General features: G+C 45.7%; 1 protein-coding gene across 8 annotated transcripts in view; it reads right to left on the reverse strand.

Moving 5' to 3' along the window:
- Positions 1–13206, reverse strand: part of ASXL2 (ASXL transcriptional regulator 2) — a 253377-nt gene that overhangs the window by 7903 nt on the left and 232268 nt on the right. For all 8 annotated transcript variants that reach the window (XM_077812286.1, XM_077812285.1, XM_077812287.1 and 5 more), the window contains 3 exons: positions 7076–7172; positions 3288–3393; positions 348–1077 (listed from right to left, as the gene is read on the reverse strand). In XM_077812286.1, the coding sequence (XP_077668412.1) occupies positions 348–1077; positions 3288–3393; positions 7076–7172 (933 nt within the window). The remainder of the gene's footprint in view (positions 1–347; positions 1078–3287; positions 3394–7075; positions 7173–13206) is intronic.

Here is a 13206-nt window from a genome sequence, read left to right on the forward strand (position 1 = left end):
ATGGCTGGTAAAGATTTTTTAAAAACAAACTATCTAATTTAATCCTGTGGTACCAACTTGTGAAGGGGCTTTCACAACTGTGCCACTCTGTTGACCTGAAATACCCTCTGACAAGAGTGCATGTGTTAGAGAGCTTTATTTAACCTAATCAGCAGGCCAGCAGACTCCCGTGGCCACATAGCAGGTCTTGGTATTCCTGTATCAACTACTTTCATTACTATAACATGAAAGTAGTGGGATTTACATGGACAGTTGAAATCAAAATAGACACAAAACATTTTTGTAAGAGTTACCAGTGGAAGTGGCCTGTACAACCCCATGATGGACTTGGCTCCAGTTTCCTTTACCTTGAGTGGGGGAACCTTTCGTCCCTGTGCCCCCTCCCCAGCCGCAGGAAAGGACTGTGGTTGGGTCCGAAATGACTGCTGGTACTGGCAGTTGTCCATGATTCGTGGCTTTTTTTCAGGACTGATCGGTGCTTCTTCCTGACTCTCTGACTTCCTCTTGAGGCCCTCAGCACTGACATCCATTTGTTCAGTTGCAGGGGGTTCCTTTTTAGGTGTCTGCTGGGGAGTCACTTGACTCGCCATGCCTGCCACTGCTTCGCCTGCTTTGGGGCTCTTTGGTTTGTTTGGGGCCAAGGCTGAGGTGCTTGTGTTCCCCTTTACTGACAGACCCTTGGATGGAGTGTGCTGTCTTTCTTCTTCTGGTTTCTGACAAGAGGCAGCTTGTGGCTTCGCTTGCATGGATCCCTCAGTACCCTTCAGAGGCCTAGAGAGAGTTTGGTCATTAAGTTTCGGTGCATTGTTAGCTGAGGAATTTACAGATGCTGCAGGTTTGCCTATTTGGAGATGCACATCTTCTCTTCTTTCCGCTCCTCCTTTTTTCACTGCTGGTGGTGGTACCTGCACTGCCTGTGGTTTAGACTCTGACAGAGGAGTTCTCTCTTCTTTTCTGGGTGGTGCCTTGGAGACTAGCACGCATTTCATCTGTTCAGCTGGTGGATTCCTGGCCTGTGTGTCAGGCGTGCTGGTGTATGTTGTCAGTCTCTTGGATTCTTCAGGACTCATTCCAGAACTAACAAGAAAGAAGAAAAAATATGTGTTGTAAAACGTATGTCTGACAAAAGCATTCTTTTGCCATGAAAATGGGGGCAGCGGGTTCTGTATCCATATGAGAACCTAAAGAAACACTTCACACATGTCATTTCCCCTGATTTTAAGACCACCATTTTTGATGCTCTTCATTGTAGCTATCACTCTTCCAACCCACACAGAACTTAATGGTCCTGCACCGGCGCTCTTTAAAAATCAACCAAAAGGGCCCTGTTACATGGCACAGGGCTCTCCTTCTACACAGATGCTAATTATCCCAGGTCACAAACTGAGAAGGATTTGACCAATGGTTAAACTGTATAGCAGTAGGAGACTCCAACAAACCCACAGGACTTCCCCCTGGCTCCCCTGGAGTTCACAAAAAGGATCTGGAAATGGATACAACCCCCCAGGAGAGTGCACCGTTTTTTTTCAGCATTTTGTGTAGTACTGAAGCACCCTCAGTCTAAAAAAGTTAATGAATAAACTTCCTCCAGGAGAGCGCTTCTGTTTGCAGATGATTAAAGATCTCCACACCTAATATCTTTCTCAACCCTGTACCCTCATGAAACTGGGAGCTTCTCACTAGGCAGCCCCTAATCCCCCACCAGCCTGGGTAACAAATGAACAAGCTGGAAATCTGAACGTGAATTCCCAGAAAAACAGCTGATGCAGCATTCATCCCCAGCACACAAACTTGGTCTGTGGCATGAATAAAAAGCCAAATGTCTACTGAAGCCAGAGAGCACCATGGGATTGATTCCTAACAGCCCAATGATAACGAACGTGATTTTAAACCCTTTCTCACGTTAGTTTCATAACCATTGTCTTTTTCAAGAGGATACTCTTGGCAGACAGAGATGTCATGTGGTACAACAGTATCCATTTCTGAGAAGTGCAGAAACCAGACCTGCAGCTCCCTCCAGTCCTGCCCTTGTACAAGGAATCTCCATTAGTGTGTTGTCCCTACTGCAGGGGTATCATTTACTACAGGCCAAGAGGGGCAGTTGCCCTCCCCAGATCTTGGTCTGCTCCCCTCCCCCGACTTTTCATAGGTCTATATTCTTCATGATGTCTTCCACTTTTGGTTCACCTCATACTTTTCAGGATATATTATAATCACATAGAATGTTCTATATGCTGACAACCCCTCCCCTCCATAAGAATTTTTCTGAAATAATGCCCCTGCTGCAAGAACCTGGAGACACTGCAGGAAAGGACACTTGACTTTTTAGTGAAGTCCACTCTTGTCAAGTGTATTTTAAACAAGGGCTTAACCTTTCGGGCAGTTTCCCAAACGAAGACCTCATCGCTATCAGCCAGCGCCTGCTGCCCCACATCCATCTGTGTGTCACTAACCCACCAGAACTTGGGTACTCTCATGATCATGAGAATAAGGTTTGGCGCAGCCCAAGCTCCATGTGGGTTAAAGCAGCACAGATGAATGGGGCAGAAGGCGAGGTGATGTCCCAGAGCTGAGCAGAGCTCCTCATCATTGAAGTTCTGTAGCGAGATGAACACTTTATTGATTATTTTTACAATATCAATCCTACCTCTGTTCTTTTAACTTTCTTATAGCATACAGCTACTGATCGAGAAACCTGAAATGTCCTGCAAACCCTCATCCCAAAGTGGGGAGGCAAGCTGCTTGTAACTAGGAATAAGTCAGACAGAAAAATCTGTGAAATCCACACCATACTTATTCTGAGAGTTCAGCTCAACAGCGTGTGAATCAAGACACATAGGGAATTCACAGGGTTCTGCATAGCTGCGGAACATGTGAAGGTCAAAAATCAGAATCAAAGACAAAGTAAATGTCAAATAAATTAGTTGGCTGGAATATGCCAAGAGAACCTTAAGAGATGGACCTTCCAAAACTGTGAGAATGGGGGTGGGGAAGAGAGCTGTGAAGCCTTGACTACATCCACCACTACAGCAGGCAAGAAACACTAAAGCTAGATTGGATAGAGCACTGGAAACCATGCTTTAGGGAACAACCCAGCACAGACCAGGAATTAACTAGATGACCTAATAGGTCTTTTCTGTGATTCCATTACAGCCAGATGGAGTTGACCCTCGATCAACCTAGAAGCCCAGTGAAAAAGAGGGTCCCATGAAAGAAAATGAGCTCCGAATTCTGGGAACTGGTGCCTCAGGACATGCCATGAGAGAAAAGACAATCCAGGTTCCTACCTTTGACCATAGTAACTCTCAAAGAATCGTTCCTTCCATAGCTCCACCTTCTTCTCCTTTTCAATCTCCTGCCGTATTCTCAGTTGCATTTCTGGGGTGAACTCACCTGCAGTACACAAAGAGGGATATCAGCAAGAAGGTCAATCAAGAAGAAGAATTAGGCCAATTGCAATCATGAGAGACAGCCGGACTTCAGGATCCCTGTCATTTTTTAGATAAACCAGTGCATTGGGAACTAGTTCAGCAAGGTTTCTTTTACAGGCTATACATTATTACAGATGTAACACAATGGCCTTGACTTGCAACTATTAGTTTACTCGTACTGTCTTTCAAGAGGGGATGTAAAACCAAGGCCTTATGGTCATTTAAGAATCCTATGGCAGTATTTGCAGTTAATAGGGATTAAGCCTCAAATGTCCTAACAAATTCCAGCTTGGGTACTTGCATTCTGCCTCTTTAAATTCCCCTTTCAATTTCAGCTATAAATAGGATTATTCTTTACTTCCTGTTCTAAACTATAGGGTAGTGTTGCTGGGTGCCATTAAACCACTTTTGTAGTCCAGAGGTGGCTGCACTCCATGCCTAGTGAAATATCAATAATGTTATTTAATTTTACAACTCTGCCTGTCATAAAAGTTAAAAATAAACTATCAAAACATGTCAAGTAAACCTAAAAACCTTCCCACATCAGAATATACCCCTCCCCATTATTCCTCCTCTGCCAATCAAATCCCCCCCCACAGGGGAAAAAAGGGCAGGGGGCTGGGAAAACAGCTGGGGTTTGCAGTGTTGTATGAAGCAAGACTTCGGCAGATCATGAGAAGGGAAGGAAATTCCTAAGCCAAGAACTCATAGACGCCAGCCCACTTCCATTTAAGCCACAGAGCTGTTAACTAAGGATCCATTGAGGATCCTAGCTGCCATGCTATTACACTACGAAAGCCACAGTTCTCTCAAATAGCCAAGACCCAATTCACTGAAGACTGTAAAAATACTTTAACCTTCTTCTAGAAACCAGTTGGCAGCCATTGCAGATCACAGAGTAATGGGGTAGTGTGCTCTCTGTGTGGAAAATAAACAGCTGGTTGCCCTACAGTAAGGGTGGCTCTCTGACACGCTGCAGTCTGCGTGGCTCCCACTGTAGGTGCACATGTGCCTCGTGTGAGGTAGGAATCTTTTCAAAGCCGCATGCGCACCCTGTGCCTCCTCAGGCTCCTGTACAAGGGCATTAAAGGCAGAGCAACTGCAAGCCTTCCTCAGGCCCCTTGCAACTCAAAGCCTAGGATTTCTGAGTACTCCAAAAAGCAGGGAAGAAGGGTGGGTCATGTGATCCACCCCAACTACAGCATCTCCAAGTATCACAGTTACTGTAGAGCACCGGTTCTCAAACTGCGGGTCAGGACCCCAAAGTGGGTCATGACCCCATTTTAATGGGGTTGCCAGGGCTGGCTTAGACTTGCTGAGGCCTGGGGCCAGAGCCGAAGCCTGAGCCCCACTTCCCTGGTCCGAAGCTAAAGCTTGAGCCCCACCACCTGGGGCCAAAGCCAAAGCCTGAAGGGCTTCAGCCGTGGGCAGTGAGGCTCAGGTTACAGGCCCCCTGCCTGGGGCTGAAGCCCTTGGGCTTCGGGTTTGGCCTTCTCGGCCAGAGCAGTGGGGCTTGGGCTTTGGCCCCCGCACCTAGGGCGGTGGGGCTTGGGCAGGCTCAGGCTTCGGTCCCTGCTCCTGGGATCGTGTAGTAATGTTTGTTGTCAGAAGGGGGCTGCAGTGCAATGACGTTTGAGAGCCCCTGCTGTAGGGTAAGTAAGGGTTCTTTTTTCTTCAAGTGTGTGTCAGCGTGGATCCCACTGTAGGTGACTGGCAAGCAGTATTCTCTCGGGATGGGCGGAATGAGAAGTATTAACTGCATCAGTCAAACAGATTGAAATACTGCTTTCTCAAACTTGGCATCTGACCTAGCAGCTAAATCCTCAGACTGGCTGTTCTCTAAACCAATCAGATGAAGCTATAGGATTGTGGTACACAAAGCATGTTTCCACCACACTGTCATCCAGACAAGGATGTATTGACATTCATAATTTTAGTACATCTCTGAAATAAAGCAATTGAGATAGAATAGTGCCTCACTTGCTTTGATAAACAACATCTCTGTATGCATTTAGAAGCAGTGGTCAGCATGCAGCCCAGGGGACAAATGACGCTCACATGTTTTGCAATGTGGCACATGGCTACCCTTTATTCTGTATAAAAGTGTGGCGCACAGAAACTGCCAGTTCCAATGACAGTGTGGCTTGGATGAAGATGGAATGTTTCACTCTGCTTACTTATAGCCTCTGCAGGTTCGCACCTGTGTATAAATGAAATTTATATGCAGGTTTTATAAGTGAACCATGTTTGGCCACCCCAGTTTAGTCCTTCTTTTCTAATGAGAACAGTGCATCTTCACTACCATCCCAGCACTGTATTTTTTCAGTATCTCTGCCTCATCTCACTCATTACCTCCAGAGACAGTCTTCTTGCCATGTGCTGCAAGTCACATTTTTTCAAAGGACAAGTCTCCAATAAAACCTCCTCTCTGCTCTTCAGTCTGGATAACCACCAGCTGGCACTTCGTCTTCACTGACCATTTTGAGTGCAGCTGTTTTCGCTTGTTAAATCACTATAGGACTGGAATTTCTCCCTGAAATCTCCGTTATGCATTCACTAAACACCTTTTATTCAACATTTAGAGAGAATCTTTGATTATATTAATTAAAGAAACAGAATAAAATATTAAGATGAATGGAAAATGGGTGAACAACATTCACTATGTAGATGTCAAGGTGCTGTTGGCGGATTCAGAAGAATGCCTGATGAAGTTGGTGGTGATTATGTATGAATATGGCAAAGTATGGTCTAGAACTGAATGTGGATAAGACATGGTGGTATGCAAGAATCCTGGGAAAACATGCAAGATTCCAATGAATGACATGACTGTACAGCAAGTGAGATTATTACTTTAGGAAGTATTATTATGGAAGATCAGAAACTGAAGTCAGTACCAAAACAGCGAGGGTGAGACACATTCTGGAAGAATAAACATCTGATGAGAAAAGACATAAATCTGAAGATTTAAGTCCAGCTCCTAAAAACTTACATTTGGCCTGTGTTAAATTACCTCTGTGAAACACGGACATGCACACAATTGATAATAAAGAAATTACAGTTCTTTGAATTATGGTGTTCTAGAAGAATTCTAAAAATATCATGGATAGGCTGCATAACCAACAAAAAGATATGAGATGATTGGAACTCAAACACTAGTCAGAGATCTTATGAAAAGAAAGGCTTGATTTGCAGAGCACATTTTAAGGGGTTCAGCAGGCAATGCATGTTTATGGGCACTGGAAAGGAAAGCTGATGGCAGAAGAACACAAGGCAGAAAAAAGAAGACCTTGGGGGTGGACCATGTGGTATCCTGGGGAGATCGAAAGGATTATTTACCCACAAAAAGATTAGAAAAGGATCACCTAACCCTTGAAGTCTTTAAACTACGATTTGAGGACTTCAATAGCACAGATACAGGTGTGAGGTTTTTTGCAGGAGTGGGTGGGTGAAATTCTGTGGCCTGCGTTGTGCAGGAGGTCAGACTAGATGATCATAACGGTCCTTTCTGACCTAAATATCTATGAATCTATAACGAACGGGCTAGCAAGGCTGCAAACCTCCAGTAATGGAGATGCCACATACGAAAAAACTCCTCAGAAGTTCACAGTTTACAGCTCCTTGCTTCCCAGTGGCGAGAGACTCACCTTCTGACAACCTCTCCTTCCAGCCCTGGGCAGCTGAAGTGAAGAACTCATTGTTGAGTGCGGAGCCACTCATCTTCATCAAACTGTCTGCCCCAACCTGAGAGAAACAATAAAGCAAGCAAACGTTAGCTCGCTGAATTCAGATTTAAGTGACACGTAGAGGAGCAGAGTCTGGTCCGAAGATCACTGCTTGGACAGACAATGCCTCATGGCACTCCAAAGCTGCTCTTCTGATAGATCCAGGAGTAAAATTAATGGCCCCAGAAGGCCCTCCTTCACCTAAGTCTGGGTCCTGTAGAATCCTGGTGGATTTCTCTTGCCCTTCCATCTTCACCCCAATCCTCTACCCTCCCACTGCCATGCCGCAGACACAATAAAAACCCTGGACAAATGAGAATCACAGGACCCTACAGGAGACAGGGAGAAACACAAGCTGATGCTTTATAAGTTGCACGACTCATAACAGAAAAGAAGCATTACAACTACCTCTCAAAAGGCTTCTGCAGGTACACACCGCCCTCCCTTCTAAATGATCACAGAGCAAACTCTGAGCTGCTGTCAAAAGAAGCAATGCTGGCAGTTTCCAGGGGAAAACCAAAAGGCACACAAAGAGGACGTCAGGGACATCAAAAGCAGCATTTTAAGAGTCAGTCGCATTGTTTATTTGTACTTTCCTGTTTGTCTCCAAATATTGTTTCTTGTCTTAGACTTAGACTGTAAGCTCCTTGCAGCAAGGACCATCTTTGTGTTTTATGTTTCTAAAGCGCCTACCACAATGGCGGCCTGGCCCACTAGGTCTCCCAGGTGCTATGAAAATATATATAATAAATAATAATAAAAGTGTCAGATGCACAGAATCACGTCCCTAGATATTGCAGACAGATCTGTGCCCAATGGGGGATCAGACAGTACAGCCTAGGAAATAATAATCAACCAAATAGAACAGCTACGCTTCAGTGTGGTGTGCAAAAAGAGAAATAGTGTACTCTTGGCCAGTAGCTGTACACTTGCCACGTAGGGGAACGATAACAGGGGTAACAGGAGAAGGTCTGGCTTTCTTTCTGCTCGATGTATCATAGAATTACAAGTTTCATATATCAGAAACAAGCAAAAATCACGCAGTTCCATAAATCAGAGCAGCTCACCGGGGTCAATGGATGGTATCTTTCGTTTCTTATAGAAGATGTAAACCTTGCTATTAGGCTCCTGGCACTCTAAATCTCCCAAGGCTCAAACAAAAGAGAGATTTAGAGCAAAGGGAAGAAGAATTATGTAGCAAGCTTTCAACAATGCAAGATTTGTTTCTTTAAGAGAAGCATTGTTTTCACTTAATATCAGCATTTGTGATGTAGATAATTAGTTTAAAATAATGGCAGTGACTATCAGTGGGTTTGCGTGGGACAGACTTACAGTGAGATCTACAATGAGGGGCAGTCGAGCAGCTGTGTTGTAATGATTTGGGAAAGCAGAGATCTTTCTCCTGCTCCAAGTACACGCTGCTCAGCTGTAGGGAGCAGAATCCCTCACCCCAGCCATGGCATGGTCTATGTGCACTCTTGGTGTGGCTGGGTGTGGGGACATGCTTCTCTCAGCATCAGGTATCAGCAATTGCTGGAGGCCCGTTGGAGGGCTGGGTGGACCGTGGGTCATGTCTGGTAAAGCACACTTTTGGTATGTACCTTCCTGCTCTCTACAAGCCCATTAGGTAGTATTTTGATTTTCTGCACCAACACCCACACCATCCACTGGATCACAGCCAAACAAATGGAAGACAAGTGTGTGACCATGCAGGCTTTACCTATTCCCTTCTCCAGTTTTCTAGTTTAAGCAACTTTCCTTCTCCAGTTTATAGAGCCTGCAAATTCCCTGAGGAGCAAAATAGCACTGAGAGTGGTGGGTAGTTCTAAGAAAATTACCACAGTCTTATCTGAAATCTAAAATCCATCATCATGGGTCAGACAACATTTTTTCAACTACTCAGAACTCTTTCCCAATCAAATTCTGATTCAACACAGTGACTTGGCATGCAGGGTGAACTAGATTGCACAAGCTATAGCTTTGGTAAAACAAGATCACATTGCAGGAAGAAAAGGAATGCAGGGTAGGAAGAATCTCTTACTTTCTAACAGGGTTGCCAGCAGGAAAACATGCACTGTTTGCTAGGGCAGAAATTCTCACGAGTTTAAGAAAGCCCAGGTTTTAATCCACAAAAAATCATCCCAGCAGCCTCCCTGCCTAATTTTTAGGTTAGTCTGCAGTTTACAGTGCAGGGCCCCAGTGGCTTTCTATGCAGAGAGATCTAAAGGGTATTCCCCACTGTAATCCCAGTGGTGTTGTGCTTTTGGAGCTGGAGAAACAGGAAGAAAAGACCTGCAAATAGGTTACTCTAGAAGTTAGAGGGATATTGATTGTAAGTACTGCTGGAGGAAGTTACAAAACAGCATTTAGCAGAGGCGCTTTCTGAGGTTATAGTGAAACTAGACAACCTTTCCAAGCTGTAACCAAAAGGGCTCACAGTTCCCATTTGAAGGAAGATAAAACAAGTTTACTAACAAACAAAGTTGGGGCGCTGTACCCTGGGCATTTTATTATACTAAGTTAGTAGTCAAGATAGTCTTGACTGGAGTCTCATGAGGCTTGGGATAGAATGTGGGAAGATGGATTGGTTGGTTCATATGAAAGGGTGATGTTACTTTCAGCAGAAATTTTCAGTGTAGTCATAGAGTGACCTTGTCTTTGAAGAATATTGTGTAGGGAGGATCGGCCATGAGAGCCCCATCTCACTCATTTTTCTGGCAGAAGTAATAGTGACCAGAAAGGCCACTTTCATGGATGAATGTAGGAGGGAACAGGTGGCTAGGGGTTCAAATGGTGGTCTGGTGAGGCATTTCAATAGCAGATTGAGGTCCCAGGCCGGAGTAGGTTGGCGAACCTCTGGGTAAAAGTTGCAGAGACCCGCGAGGAAGCATTTAGTAATGGTGTATGTGTCGATCGAGGTCCTGTCAATCTCATGATGGAATGCTGTGATGGCTGAGAGATGGACTTTGATTGGTGAGGCCTCATCTGGAGTACTGTGTCCAGTTTTGGGCCCCACACTACAAGAAGGATGTGGATAAACTGGAGAGAGTCCAGCGAAGGGCAACAAAAATGATTAGGGGTCTAGAACACATGACTTATGAGGAGAGGCTGAGGGAGCTGGGATTGTTTAGTCTGCTGAAGAGAAGAATGAGGGGGGATTTGATAGCTGCTTTCAACTACCTGAAAGGGGGTTCCAAAGAGGATGGCTCTAGACTGTTCTCAATGGTAGCAGATGACAGAACAAGGAGTAATGGTCTCAAGTTGCAGTGGGGGAGGTTTAGATTGGATATTAGGAAAAACTTTTTCACTATGAGGGTGGTGAAACACTGGAATGCGTTACCTAGGGAGGTGGTAGAATCTCCTTCCTTAGAGGTTTTTAAGGTCAGGCTTGACAAAGCCCTGGCTGGGATGATTTAACTGGGAATTGGTCCTGCTTCGAGCAGGGGGTTGGACTAGATGACCTTCTGGGGTCCCTTCCAACCCTGATATTCTATGATTCTATGATTGAGCTCTTTACTAAACCTGAGCGTTTCAGTTCCAGTGGGTATTCCAACACTAATGGTATGGGTATTGTGGAGGCCGTCAATTTTTTTTCTTGACACCAGGAGGAAATCTCTTCCATTTTTGAAGGTAAGTATTACATGTGGTCACTTTCCTGCTGTTTAATAATACATGTTGAACTTGTTCCAAGCAGGGTAGTTCGCCATGATAGAACCATGCAGGAGCCATGCTTGAAGGTGGAGTTTCTCCGGATTCGGGTGGAGAGTGCAACTGTTGTTCTGAGATGACAGGTTTGGATAGTGAGAGAGATCATGTAAGGGTACCATGCTTGCCTGGGCCACATCAGGACCATGAGGATGACTTTGGTCTTGTCCAGTCATATCTTGTGTATCATGTGTGATATCAGGGGAATCGGTGGGAACGCGTACATGAGTTGTGCATCCCATGTGATGAGGAAGGCCTTCTCCAGTGATCGTGGTCCAAGTCCTGCTCTTGAGCAGAACATTGTGCATGTGTGGCTCATTGGGGGAAGTAAACAAGTCCATGAGGGGAGTGCCCCACCGGCAGAATATGAATAGTAGGACTCCTTTGTTCATTTCCCACTCGTGGACTCGAGAGAAGTACCTGTTTAGCATGTCCGCCGTCGCGTTCTGACAGCTGGGAAAACAGGACGCTGAAACATGTTATGTTGTGGTGTATGCACCAGTTCCATGGTTTCATGGCTTCAGTGCAGAGCGAGTGAGATCGAATGCCCCCTTCATGACTGATGTAAAACATGCAGGTGATGTTGTCAGTCATTATGCAAATTGATTCGTTCTTTATGTGAGGTAGGAAGTGTCTGCAAGCGTTGTGGACCGCACGTAGCTCTAGTAGGTTGATGTGTAACCGAGTCTCCAAAACAGACCATTTGTTTTGGACATTTGCTGACACATGTGGGCACCCCAGCCTATCAGCAAGGCATCCGTCATGATTACTATTGATGGGGTTCCTGTTGGAATGGGATACCCATGCATACATTTTCTGGTCTTGTCCACCAGTGTACAGTCCAGGACCTTGGGTGGTACTGTAAGTCCTTTGTGAGGCTGTGCTTGCTGGATATATATGCCAAGCTCAACCAGTCCTGTAGGCAGCGCATATGTAGTCTTGCGTGTTGAACCATGAACGCTGTGGCTGCCATGTGTCCTAGCAGTTGCAGGACAGTCTGAGCCGGTATTTGGAGGCTGACTCTTACCTCTGATGTAAGGTTTGTCAGAGTTGAGAATCTGTTCAAGGGCAGGGATGCCTTGGCTTCCATGGCATGGAGATGTGCCCCGATGAAGTCCAGTTGTTGGATAGTGATTAGAGTGGATTTTCGTTTGTTTATCTGTAGCCCTAGATCCCTGAATAGTGTGATTGTTGTTTGGACTGTGCCCGGTGCTTCTTGTTGAGTTGGACTTTTGAGAAGTGTGACAGAGCTCTGTTCTTGCCTCCGTGGGTCCCGCGTTTCCTGGCGGATTTTGCTAGCCTCAGAGGCTCACTGTGACCCTCCACGTAACCCTTCTTTCTCTAGAGACAAGGGTCACAGTCTACTGAGCCATTTTCACCATAAGCCAGCAAGGGAGGTGAGGAGAAGTTATCCTTCCATGCACAGTCTCTGTTGTCTCCTAGTCTCAGTGATTAATCAGGGGGCAAAGGTGGGGGGAGGGGGAGCACGGGCCCACCCTCTACTCCGGGCTCCAGCCCAGGGACCCTAATAGTATCAGCTATGGTAGCTGACCTTTTAGAAACATGACATGTACAATTCCCTGGGCTACTTCCCCCACAGCAGCCCTCACTTCCTCAAGCTCCACTTCACCATTACCTCAGGGCCTCCTTCCTTGTGCCTGATATGGTGTGTACTACTCAGTCTCTCCAACTGCACAACTTCCTCCTACAGCTCCTGACATGCGTGCCCACCTGACTGCCTGGGAGGCTTTTAACTAGTTTCAGCCAGCCCCTGATTGGCTTCAGGTGTCCCAATCAACCTAGCCTTCTCCCTGCCTTCTGGAAAGTTCTTAATTGGCCCCAGGTGTCTTAACTGACCTGGAGCAGCTTTCATTTCACTTAACCTGGTACCAGGGATTTGTTTAGCCTGGAGCTAATATATCTATCTCCCACTACTTTTGTATAGCCATCTGGCCTTGCCCCGTCACAGAAGGCAATCGTCCAGGTAAGGGAAGATCATTATTCCCTGTTTGCATAGATGTGCCACTACTACCACTAGGGTTTTGAGAAAACTCTTGGTGCGGTGGATAGGCTGAATGGTCGGACTCTGTACTGGAAATGTTTGTGTCCTACAGAGAAATGCAGGAATTTCCTGCAAGCGGGGTGTATAGTAATATGAAAATAAGCATTGTGGAGGTCGAGGGCTGACAACCTTTTGCAGTATCATACCCTGTGTGACCATCTTGAACTTTTGAGAGAGAACGAACTTGTTGAGCTTCCTGAGGTCCATGATAGGTCTCCATCCCCCGTTCTTTTTCTGGGTCAAGAAGTAGTGGGAGTAAAACCCCTTCCCCTTGTATTGCGAAGGC

This window comes from Eretmochelys imbricata, chromosome 3 (genome assembly GCF_965152235.1).
Source record: "Eretmochelys imbricata isolate rEreImb1 chromosome 3, rEreImb1.hap1, whole genome shotgun sequence".
In the NCBI taxonomy this organism is placed as follows: domain Eukaryota; kingdom Metazoa; phylum Chordata; order Testudines; family Cheloniidae; genus Eretmochelys; species Eretmochelys imbricata.